The 13,462-nt window shown below is 37.7% G+C and overlaps 1 protein-coding gene across 7 annotated transcripts in view; it reads right to left on the bottom strand.

Annotated features, from left to right (window-relative positions):
* Nucleotides 1-13,462, bottom strand: part of DACH2 (dachshund family transcription factor 2) — a 311,886-nt gene that overhangs the window by 138,766 nt on the left and 159,658 nt on the right. For all 7 annotated transcript variants that reach the window (XM_042807358.1, XM_042807360.1, XM_042807363.1 and 4 more), the window contains exon 2: nucleotides 12,156-12,271. In XM_042807358.1, the coding sequence (XP_042663292.1) occupies nucleotides 12,156-12,271 (116 nt within the window). The remainder of the gene's footprint in view (nucleotides 1-12,155; nucleotides 12,272-13,462) is intronic.

Raw genomic sequence — 13,462 nt, 5'->3', positions numbered from 1 at the left:
TGAATAATAGGGTGTTCTTAGCCCAAATAACCTATTGACTTCCATATATAACAAAATAGAGAGACTCTTTCAAGTGCCTCCTAGATTTAGCAGCTGTTGCTCTGACACTGTCAGCAATGCATCCATCTTAATCACAGTATGATCCTTTCAACTTTTCTTTTTGAGGCTCTGCTTACTTCCTTCTACCCTTCAAGTCCCCTCATCTGCCCAAGTCGTATGTCAGCTCAAAGCACTGTGTGAATATGAGTTAAAACAACATATCTGGTTTCTCCCACACCATGCCTCTTTGTTTTAGCATATGATACATATACATCTACATATTTTTGTATGTATACCTATAGAAAATCTTTATTTAAATGCCTATGGGAGGTGCCTTCTGGCTACTTTTGTTTTTCTATTCTGATGCACTCTGCTGTAGCAACTCCCGTGTAACTTCCCTTGCCCATCACTACAGGCATTTTACTTTTTATTCTCATTATTCTTTTTGATTTTTCTTTGCTTGAAATAAAAGACTCCATATGTTTTGCTCTTCTTTTATTGGAAAATGTAAATGCTGTGTACCAGAGGGCAGTCAAATAAGGGACTGCCATTTGGACAGAATTATATACCCAAGTATTGCCTAGGGTATATCACCTGTATGAGTGATTTAAGCAGATCTCAGCTTTGCTTCTGCCAGAATTTAAAGCAATATTTTAATGTTGAAAACAATATTCAGTGCTTTCCAAGGGAATATTTGCTCTGTCAAACTCTTTCAAATTAACTGGTAGTTAATGGCCTACAACTCACCGCAGATATGTTTCTAGGTCTTAAAAATGTGACCCATCTGAATTACATCTGCTTTTAAAATAAAGCTCAACCATATGCACTTTTAGTTAATTTTAAATCATATTCAAACTCTTCTCCTCATTTGAGTTCTCATTGGAGAAACAGAAATATTACTTTAACTGTATAGGTCATAACAGAGTCATGACTGCCTTAAGAGGAGAGCAGGCCTCATATTTCACCAGTAAAGCGTGAGAAGGCTGCACATCTGAAACCGCTTTAGTATACTGGGTAATTCACATTCACTAACTGGATTAGCTGAAATAAGCATAATAAATGAAAGAGAATAAAATAAAAAACAATTTCACACTAAGTGAAGGCTTGACTTATAGGAAGTGGCAGCTCTGATGGCCCAAGGCATAGAATTAGTTTTGCCACTCGATAATTTGACTGATTCACTCGAATGGCCAGAAGAGGACATTTTCTGCCTGATTTCAGTGTAATCAAGTCACCTGCTCTGCGATTGCCAGGGCCAAGTCAACTGCACTCTGCTGCACCCCGCCTGCGTGCCCTGAGTAGCAAGAACAGTGTTTTCTGCATATGTGTGCAGAACTACTGAGCTGTTAACACAATAGTGAGATCTAGCTACATCTGTATATTAGTGTATTTCCATTTGAAACCATATATGCAATATGAAAATAACCTATTCCATTAACTCCTTTATTTACATAAAGTTTGGGGCTACTGATGGGATGTTCTCTCAGTTCTGTTATATATACCAGTGAAGAGCTTATGCATCACTTTTTCTTAGGCAAAAGAGAGAGGTGACAGATGCAAATTCAGGAAAAAGTAATTCCAAGAGACTTGAAAGACAAATTACATTTTTTGTCTTAATTAGACATGACAATTAAATTCTTTATAATCAATTACATCAAGATTTTGTATTAAACTTATGTAGCACCCATTAAATATAATTTTCCTCCTCATATATGTATTATATAAAAAGGCTGTAGTATGCAGGAAAAGATTTGGGAACGCATATGAACAACTTGCATGACATGATGTCAGTTTTATTCCTGCTCTGCTGAACTGGGGTGAGACTGATAAATGCAATGTATGTGCTCATCTTTAAGCCTATGACCAGCTTCATTGGTTATTATTTATAGCTAACCTCTCAAAGTAATGATTGTATACTTCATGTCAAAAGAACAGAATTTTATATTCCTATTGAAAATAGTATTTTCTTCCCTTTATGCAAATACTAGATCGAGACTGTCCCAGTCAGGAGAGATAATCCACTTAGAAATATCATTATTATTAAAGCACATCCAATCAATATGCAAATGTGAAAAAGAGTAGTTAAGCATTTTAATTTTTACAATTGTGCAATGTTAAAAACAAAGCTTTAATGTATATCAAAATTATTTAACATTGTATAAGCAATTTTTTACTTGACATATGTTACTGCATGATTCATCCACATTTTTCAGAATCAAAGTCCATGATCTGCCAAACGAAATCTGTTAATAAAATGAAAAGGTGACCTTGCTTAATTTAATAAGTCTGTGTAGAAATACTCTTTCAACATGTTAAAGAATTACAAAAAGGTTATCATAGCTCACTTTCATGGGAGAATACCTTTTCCAGCTCATTTCTCAGGCTTTTACTGTAATTCATTAGATTACATAAAAACAATGTAGATCATTATATTTTAATAAAGTCTTTCCTAATAAAATGTCTGTCATTTACATCCAGGCATGTATTACATAAAATATTTCTCTTTCTGAAGTAAAGCTTTTCATATTCAAGTCACAGAAGGTTGGTAGCTCTAGGAATTATTTTACTTTAAAAAGGATTTTCAGGGTGGATTCAGTTTCTAGACTGAACCCTCCAGAATTCTGGTGCTACATTTATCTTTAAAATAGGTACAACGTGGTAGCAGCAACGCCAGTGGCTATCAGCATGCACCTCTGCAAGCTGAAGATGTGTCTCTCTTTAGCAAAAGGATGGCGTATGATACTATACTCATTAAGTCAGCTTGGGGTTTTTTTTACACCAATTAATGTTGACTGTGATAAAATAGCTTACACAATGCAAATACATTTGCAGTGAAATCTTAATATGGTCCCAGTCACTTAATGAGAACAATCAGACAATGAAATCTATTTTACTTATGCTAGCTTCAAAATAAAAATGTGTGCCTCTTCAAAATGCTCAGTAAGAGATGTTTCCTTTTCATCATGAATCCTAATTTGTTGCCAGCGCTTGGCATCATACTTTATTACTTGGGAAGGGCTTAAAGAAGAGCACATTCTTCTTGTGCAGGAGGAAACACCAACTCCAGCCGCTGTACTTTCCACATAGCAAAGGTCTGCTCCTTGGTTGATTAGCTATACAAGCAGCTTCTCCAGAAAGGACAGTGAGGCAGCTTTCATTGCTAAAATTGCTTCTCTCAGTTTTCTGCACATGCATAAAAAATATGCCAAAATCTCTCCCAGATTACCAGGGCAGTTTTTCACTACTTTACACAGACAGACTGAAATTGTCCCCTCCTGATGACATACAGCATTCTTTGCCTAATTTGAACATATTTACCCTCTTGCTTTCGGCATACCAAAATCTCTCCTCTGCAAAACCAAAAGCTAATACAGAAATCGGCTGCAGCAAATGAAAAATTTCTACAAGTTGTTTTCACTGCCTCAACTCCAGGAGAAAGATTTCCAGGAGAAGTGAGAACTAGAACCAGTGTTTTGCAAATCATCAGCCTCAGACAAGCAGCATTTTCCATCTATCACACTGGATTCAAAGTGCAAGCCACTGCCATCACTCTGAGCTGCTCAACATGGTCAAAAAAGAACAAATAATCATAATCTTTCACATGACTTCCCAATCAGCACCCATTTTGTTAACATGTTTTCCAACTTCTTTTTCAAAAACCGTGTTGCTTCTTTTCACAAACCCTAGTCCACACAAGACAGCAGAAGAATGAAGACCACTAGGACAATCAAAAGGGAGTAGTGATTTGCCATAGACCCTTACTGAATTCACAATTTTGCAAAAGCATCCTTATAGAACATGTTCTCCACAACTCTATAGTGAGTAGCAAAACACTTATGCTTAAACAAAAAAGTAATCCAATCCAGATCAATGGGATTATTTGTTTGCCTAATCTTAAAAACATACTTAAGTATTTCACTTGTTTAGGACTCCTGAGATCGGTATGACAAGGACAGAAGCACATCAGCTGTTAAATTACATTAAAAGTACTTAATACCTGACCAGAATTGTAACTCTGGAAATACCTGGATTTAAGTATAGTACATGCTTGTTTTTTAATCCAGTGAGATTTAGTTCCTATTTTTTCTGAACAATTTGCAGCTGTGCTGTTATAGTAAGAATTTTGCCAAAATACACCCTTATGAAGCTTTCCTTTAGGAAATCACACTGTTGGAATCTAATATAGATCTGAATGCTTTATTTAAAAATAATATTATTTATGTAAACGTAGTAGGTTTTGGCATTACAAATAGGTGATGGATCAACATTTTTCTGCAACCAGAGGTGTATTATCCAGCCAGCTACAACTGCATCTATTTGAACAGTTATAGACAGTTACCTCTCAAAGTCATAGGAATAAAAATTTAAGTGTGTGCAGATATCTTGAGCTTAACAGGTCCTCTAAAATACTGATGAATAAATCTAAAGCAGAGTAGGGCTATCAGCGAGGATCTATGCTCCTTGTCTCTGATGCTGTATGCCACAATATTCCAACTTCTTTTGTTATCATAAAATATGCTTCTTTTAAAAGGGAGAATCATGAATAGGCCTTATGTCACTCAAGGTAACAGCACAGAATCTGAAGATGCTTGATTTGCCTACCAGAGAATTAGCACCCTACAGTACATTTGATGAGCCTTGTAACCAGCTAAATCAATAAACTATTCTCCATTAGCATGAATGTAAAAATTCTTAAATGACAATACAACTTCAGTGAATCCAAAAACCAGCTTTCTATATTAACATGCAAGACTACAATACGCAGTCAGTCTGCGATTCTTACAGAAAATACTCTTGCTGTGATACTGGTTAACGGTGCTGAATAAAAACATTTCAGACTGTAACTATTTGTTCAACTTATTCATGTTATTGTAAAGGAAAATAAAACCTAACAAAAACTATTCAGCTACTGTAGTGTTGTTATTGTCAAAACAGTCTTCCAGAAAACAGCACTGAAGATAAATCTTTCATACTTTCTGATACTATTTTTGACTTTAAGACATTTCTTAATGATGATTTAAAAGAGCTAAAACGGTTTCGAAGTCAGTTAAAGATGCAACAGGGAGAAGCAGACAAGTATTATGATCATTATAGACCCCAATGCCATCAGACATGAGGCTAACAGAAAAACTGGTAGTAAATAATGTTATAAATTATAAAAAGAGATGAAAATTTACTGGATTTTGCTAACTCTATGATACTTAAGACAACTTTTATAAATGGTTCCCTTCCATCTGCAAGTCAAAATAAATTCAGCGCAGACCTGCCCTGAGTATCAAGACAATACAGTGTTAATTTGCTCAGTGTGACCACTTTGGTTGAACTTCATCACCTCAAAAGATGAGGAACTCAGTAGGATCAAATTTTCTAAAAATTCTGTGCAAAAGCTTAAAAATTAAAGTTTATTACTGAGTTTCACACTTCTTGGACAATAATTAGTAGCTGAGGCTATGTGTAAATTAAATTTACAACAAGGTTAACCATTCAGTAAATTCTCAACAGCTTTAACTATTAATTTGTCAAAAATGTAACGTCCCACCCAGATAAAGCAGGCACTAAAAATGGATCCCTAAGGAAAGATAATGTTAAAAGAGAAAAGGAAAGAAAGGAACCGAGTGACTCATAGTCATCAAGTATAGTTTTTAGATTATCAGAATTCTACTGAATGGCTGCATTTTAAAGAGTAATGATATGATCCTGCATTCCTCATTCACTCATATTCATGCTCCCTTCAGCATAGAAATTTGCTGGCATGAGATGGGGTGGTACTCAATCATGCAGCATACATGGTCTTTAATTTTAAAATCCAGTTAAATAGATGTTCTAACATCATTTTTTATCTAAGAACATTTCATGATAAAATAAAAGAGTGAGCATGTAACTTATTTGTCAGCTTTACTGTGTAGTGGATAACTTTCCTATGTTACTCACACGAGCTTTCATTTCCCAAAGCTATATGCATTCATTATGACAGTAAAAATGAAGAGTTGCTAAAGAGATGTATGCATTTTTATTATTGTTTGAAAAAATAGATCTTTTTACAGTCCTTTGAGCTTCTGAGTGTGTGATTTGTATAAAATATTTCTCATTTTGGGGACACACCAGATGGAGTGCAGGGCACTGTGGGATATGCCATTTATCACAATGACAGTGCGTAGGTAGCACTGATCCTCTCACCACAGGGGGAAGCTAGAGCTGCAAATGTGGAGCAGCATTAAAGGCCCGATGAGTGGAGTTTGGCAACACTTGTACTACTCATTAACTTAATCATATTAATTTATTAGCCATATATATCAAAGTAATTCACTACTGAATTGTAACCAAGAACAATTTATAAACTGTTAACGTTACCCATAGACAGAGGAGTGTTGTGGCATCCTTAATCAGTATGTTTGCCTTTGATTAAAAATAATAATTTCTACCAAGCCAGGTAATGCCAGCAATGACAAAGTCATGCATATGTTTCTCATTATAAATGGAAATTTAAAATGACATCTATGACAACTGAAAAAAAAAGGATAATCATAAACAGTGAAATGAGCCACAGAAATAGGATGTAAACATACAAAACGCTCAGTTAAGCATGCTGAGAAAGGAAAGGGTTCCCTTAACAGTACAATCATTTGCTCCCTGCTCTTGGAGGCTCCAGGACTCCTGCCAGCAGCTGCCAGCCACAGCGGCCCTACATCAAACACCCCAAGAGGTGAAATCAGTCAATAGATGCTCTGTAAAGTGACCCTGAGTGAATGCTTATTCTTCAAGTAACAGCTCTTTCTTGGAAGCAGGCTTCACAATGCAGAGAGGTAAACCTTCAGTGTCTGGTTTTGGCAATCCCAGTCTCTGAGCCAATGCCACACGTGGAGCAGATTCACTGCCTCCAGCCCCACTGCGCCCCTCAGTAAGCAACCGTCCTTGTTGTTCCTGCAGCTCCACTCTTCTGACCCTGAGCACATACTGCAGTTCCCCAGTCAGGACAGACTGGTGAGCACTGGAGCAGCACCAGTTTCAAATGGAAATAAGAAGATGATCTGTGGGGTCTATGGTAGCAGGCAGTTCCTGCAAGCAGCTCTGCTGGCTGACTGTGTGTCCACCTTGATAAACAGCAACTGGATACCAAAGACCTCAAAAGCCTCTAGTCTCATTCATTCCTCTAACAAGCATATACCAAATTAAAGTGCCTAAAGACAGCAGCAAATACTGTTTTATCCTCTCTTTTCTGTAGAAAGACTAAGTGACTGCTGATATCACTGTGAACTGAAGTAGCACAGGAAGTTATCATACTCCTGTGAGCTACTCTACTTATTTGAGTCCCACAATGATGCGACTTAGTATATCTATTAAAATATTAATTTTACTAAAATATTAATTACAGTAAACTATTCAGTTCACAACAGCATCTTTTAACCATTAATAAGACAAAACTATACTGAAAAAGTATTCATAGCTGTACAAACAGGTCTATTTTAATTATTACATTCTGAAAAATTCTAGACAAACAGCTGAGATAGTGTCTATTTTAACCGTCTGTCTGTTTGTGAAATAAAGAAGGACTACTTCAAGGGAGGTGTAACGAATGTAGCTGATAATGGAAACAGCAGTTTATCTTACACATTTGGAAATGCAAGTGGTTTGCTTCTGTCACCTGGCAGACCAATGTAAGAGAACAGCAGAGACCTGATGATAGATGCTGGCAGCAGGTTTAATCAGGAGGTACTAACACACCAGGGAAGGCCTCGGACATCCTGCCTGCTCATGGCAGCATCAGTGGCCTCTGCACACAGTACATTCTAACAAGTTTTCTCTACCAAACAACCATAAACTGTGAGTGAATCTCTCTCTAAACTCTGAAATTCTGCATCTTCCCACCTTGCATCCAGCAAAGTGGAGCAGCCATTTGAAAATGCCTTCTTTTCCTTTACTAACACAGGATTCCCCATCAGTAGGCTTCCTCCCATCTCCTCTGCTGAGCACTTGGCAGCCCTCAGCCCTAAATTCTCCCTGCAATCTATTCGCTGACCTATACTGCCTGTACCTTGCCAACATACACCGTATTAGCCCTACCAGGCTGCCCACAGCTCTGGGCAGCTAGTCTCAGAAATATAAAAAAGCAATAGAAATGTTTTAAACAGGCTTGTGTCCATGTTCCTGGCCCCCAGCCTCACCAGACCTGCCAGCACTTCATCAGCTTCAGCTGCAGGATTCCCAGTCCATGATCATAGAGATGCCCATCTTACCCCTTAGGAAATAAAAAAACAACTGTCTTGTTCAGATATGCTGATGACAAAGACTTGTACATTAATAGAAGATAAATCCTTTTTTTTTGTTAATGTCACTTCATCACACTGCAGTGTTTGAAGAACTGAGCCTTTGATGACCATCCCTCTGTGACATACAGGATTTTTCCTTTGCCCTCATAGCAGGCAAGGGCACCACGCTCATTTTCACATTTCCTACATGAATAGAAGAAAAAAACTACTTTCTCCTAAGTTAAGGTAAAATGGACAGTACTTAAAATATCAGCTCTTGAAGGACATAGTTTGGGCATGGTTATTGTGCTGTTTACGCAAGCCCTTCCTGGTGGCATGCAATCCCAGACATGCCACCTCATCTTTCTCAGTCACAGCAGTTTTAACCACCCGGTTGCTCTAGTCTCATCCTAACTCAAATGTTCCTATTCCCCAATGGTGGAAGGTACCTACAAATATTTAAAAAGGTCAAGGCTTCGCTTATAGCTCTTTCACAAATTACTTATATATAAGAGTAGTTGTAGACCACTTTGCCAAGAGGTAAAAAAATTACACTCTACACTGGGAAATGCAGCATGCCTAATTTAACTACCTGTTTATTATGTGAAAATGACCATGTAAACTGAGCTGACACAAACCAAATGGGTGATGAAAATAACAGCACATTTAGAGGAGTGGAAACACAGATGGCTCACTCAAGTCTGCAGGAAGTTACTAATCATCACTGTGTAATACCCTCTACAGACAGATCTGTGAGCTCTGCAGCCAGAACAGCAACTTCTCAAGACCTATCCATCTAACCAACAGCAAGCCTGGATGTAAACTCCTTCAGTTAAACTTGACAGACCAGTAAAGAGGAGGTAAAAATGAAAGATGGCAATGAATAGATGAAACACGCTACATTTGCTGATGTGGAGTTTGTTACTAAAATGAGCTTATCTGAAGAAGAAAACAACACAGGTGCTAAGTTGGACACATCAGAAAATGAAGTAGCCACATAAGAAAACTGATTTTTTTTTTTTTTTTAAACAATGTAGGCAGATTAACATAATCATCTGCATACTTGTGTTCTAGGAAGAATGTGCAAGATCAGACAGCGATTATCAAGGAGTGGACAAGAAGATATGCAAAAGAAATGCTCTGAGCAATTGCACTGCAGTTAGAGGAATCAGGCAACCAAAGAAGTCACCAAGATGTAAAGAGTTGTTCTTGCCTCCATATCAGCTCCTCCTCTACTGGAAGGGATGGATCCAGCCCTACCATGCTACAAACCTTCCTCAGTGTCTGCCCCGGCCCTGGTCCCTCTCACAGCCATCTGACCACCTGGGTGTGGGAGCAGAGAGCACCCCAGGCAGAAAGTCTCCACCAAACCAGCAGGTCACTGAGTATGGGGCAGCCAGGGGCAGGGAACAGATTACATTTTACATACAAATTCCATGGGCCAAAACTGTCAGAACAAGAGCAAATTATATGCAAGTGAGATCATAAATCGGCAAATTAAAACTCAGCCAGTAGACAAAAGGTTAATATCCTTGCAACTTTTATTCCAGTCTATTATCCATCACTCAGAAGTCTAGAAGAAAAACCTCTATTCTGTAAGAAGTGTTAAAACACATTTTGTTTTTAGTTCAGCCAAAAGGAAAGAATCCAATTGCAAAAGTGTTGAAGACAACCAGAGCAAAGCAGTGCGTAATTAAGTGTAAATAGGTATAAATAAAGCTAATGGAGGCTTCGTATCCCAGGTGCTTCATCAAGTTTACAACAGCTCAAATCCCCATTGAGTTTACAAGTGGCTCTTTTGGCACCTTTCCTTACTCAGCAATTCCCCCAGCTTTTATACTGTTCTTTCTTTATAAATGAGATAAAACAACTCAGAAACTTTGAGAGCTCTGATTCCTGAGTGACAAGACTACAGAGGCCATTAGCATGGAGCTGCCCTGCCATGACTCAGGTTGGCGGCAGGGCTGTGTCATCTGCCGGGACCTGTCTGGTCCAGGGTCCTCAGTGACACTGTGATGCTCTGGAAACGTGCACTTTCTCCCGTCTACAAGCTGCTCCCAAAACTCCCTTTCAGCAACTTGAGGCACATTGTCTGTGACTTCTGGCACTTGGTCATGCAGAGGTTTTCACAGGCGGCTCCTAAGGTCACGAAGGCAACTCACCCTAGGCCTCGGCTGAAAGACAGCCCACCAGAACCAATCTTCTCATGAAACCCTCTGTGTGTTAAATAAAGTGGGATGTATCCCAGTCATCACTTCAGACTCCAAACAACTTACAACAGTCTAGAAATTCAACTTAAAAAATGTTTAATGAAACTCTGTGATACTCAAAATATCTGAGAAACAAAATGTGCCTATGATACTATTTTACTGTGCATACTCAGCACACTGCATCCTAAAATATTTCCCAATTAAAAGCAATACGGTAGTCTCCATAATTTGATGTCCTATTTGCAAACACACACAGGGTAAAAAAGTAATAGGCAATATTCTGGATTTCTGATAAGAAATTCTCAATGCAAGGTAGTTCTTGTGCTTTCCTGTCTGTTGCTAACAACATAAACAACACCAAATCCATTAAAGTCCTGAGCTGAGAACATGACAGAACTACTAAAAAAGTCCCTCATTTATAAACAGTAAGAGGAAAAACAAAATTCTTGATCCTTGCCACATACATGAACAGTACACGATGTTGCACCAGCTCAACTGTGGCACCTGGCTCCAGCAAAATGCCTTCATACTTGATTAACTACTTCAGTTAAGGTTACTGTGACTGTTGCTTAAGAATGTGCATTCCCACTTCCACAGTGACAAAGGTTATTGGTTCACTGTGAGGTCCTCGTGACACTTGGAGCTGTAGGAGAAATTAAAGATCTCAGCTTTGTTAATCCCCTGAACACTGAGACCTGTTGAGACATGCACGTGCAGTGCAATAGGTTCTGAGAGCAGAGTAATCTGCAAGATCAAGACAGAAGTCACTATACTCCTACCATTTTTTTTTTTTTTTTTTTTTAATTCTGCTTTTCCTGTAAAAAGTTCTAGGACTTCTCCTAAACACTAAGTTTAGCTATTATGGAGATATATTTAGATTGGACTTCAACAGTAATCCTAAAACTGCTAAACCTGTTGAGTATTTAAACAATTACTTTTATGACTATAGTATGTTAATATAGCTTTATAACCAAAATAAACTTACCTTTAGCACACAACAATTAATAAAAAATTAAAACACTCATCAGGATAGCACAAGATTTAATTTGAACTCAATAAATTAATGAAGTGAAATAAAATACTGTGCATTAAATTATATTTAGGGCTTGTTTATAATCTCACATATTTTCATGCTAGTTTTTTCGTATTATGATACTTGAATGCAAATTATTAAAGTACAATCCACTGTGGCAATGCAGACTTATCTGCTTTTCAAGTGTTTCTTCTAAAATTCGTACAAGCATTTATCTATCTTCCCAGCATACATTAATGTTACAATACAATACACATTAGCCACGCTGTTCATATCCCATGAGAACAAAAATGCACATGCATTTGAAAGGAAAAAATGCATGCTACAGGGTTCTCTGAGACAATACTTCATTTTCTCAGTTTTTTTTCTTTTACTAAAATAACATTTTTAATGTAATTTCCTTACAGGAAATTACAATTAATAAAGAACTGAATTACAAATCCATTAGATTTCAGTCACTGCAGCAACAAAACAGAGTTTTCATGAACACTCAAAAAATCCAATAATGTAACCTCTGGTAAAGCCTGAAAAAGCCCTGAAGGACAAGGCAGTTAGATCAATATTAGTTTATTTTAACTGCTGTGCAGTATGAAGAGATGAGGCTGATCATCTGATGGATTTTATTACCTGTCGGAGAGATAAGTCCTGGTGATAAGAGGCCTGGAACTCCATGGGGCAGAAGACGTGCATTTTCTTGTATCGCAACTCCTAGTGAACGCTTGGGGGGTCTTCCTGGTCGTGAGCTGATGAAATAAGAGGATAAATGAAAATGCATTTTCTTTTTGAAATACTTGCTTACTGCACATGGTATTGATTTGTATAAAATATATGAACCATCAGTGATACAAAAATATATCAGAAATTCTTGCCTAGGAAAAAAGAAAAATAAGTTGATTAAACATACAAGAATGATACAGGTTTCAAATGAACTAACAATAAACTGCCAAACAATACCTGCAGTTAACACAATCATGAGCTCAAAGTCACATAAATGACTGGAAAGCTATTTTTTTTTAATCTGCACCACAAGACCAGAAAGCGAACAATCCATATTTTTAGCCCTGTTGTACCACTACTTTGCTAATTAATATTTTCTTCTTAGTATTACTGTCTGTAAAATGGAGCTCAAGAAATTCACATGTGTGTGTAATTCACATGTAATCTTGAAAATGCAACTAGATGCATTACTCAGCTCACAAGTTATAGTTTATAAGGGCTGTGGATTAACGATGCAGTGACTATAGGGATGCCAGAGCTGTTCAGACTGGGTCAATGAGAATTCATTAGCTCAGACACTGCACTGGATGGTTACAGCCACGTTGCTTCCAGCTGCTGCTGCGAACCAGCTCAGGACTGACGAGGCATCTCAGGCTGGTTGACCAGGTTGCTTTACAGAAGGTCCATCTACATGTACCTCTACTATCCATACGCTAGTCAAGCTTTTTCAATACCCAGGGCTTCCACGACCTTGCAGGTGGCTAATGGAGAGGGGCCGCAGCAGTAACTGCTCCAATGTCTGTGCCACACACCTGTACCACAGAAAACTAGAAGTTGTGCTGCCTAAAGATGAGAAGTTGAAACCTTGAATGCAACATAATCTTAAACCTTGCCTTCTGAATCATGGCAGATAACTGCCTACTTCTAAAGATGCAGCAATAATTTAACACCGAGCTTTTCCAAAACCGACTACTTATTTTTATGGACTGACTGGTGTTTTTAATTATAACAGATAGGTTAAACCAATAACGTTAGCCCAATCTGTCAAAAATCTTACCGTCCCTTGAACAGTTTACAAATTGTGATTGCAATTTTATATCCAAAATGTTAAAGGTCTGTTTACAGAGCTGTTACGTTTAACTACTGTTTTCAACTACCACATTTATCCTTTACATCAGTGTGTGCACATGTAATCATCTTACACATCTGCCATTATA

This window comes from Tyto alba, unplaced genomic scaffold (assembly GCF_018691265.1).
Source record: "Tyto alba isolate M040663 unplaced genomic scaffold, T.alba_DEE_v4.0 Super-Scaffold_5, whole genome shotgun sequence".
In the NCBI taxonomy this organism is placed as follows: Eukaryota; Metazoa; Chordata; class Aves; order Strigiformes; family Tytonidae; genus Tyto; species Tyto alba.
This window is presented reverse-complemented; position numbering and strand designations above follow the sequence as displayed.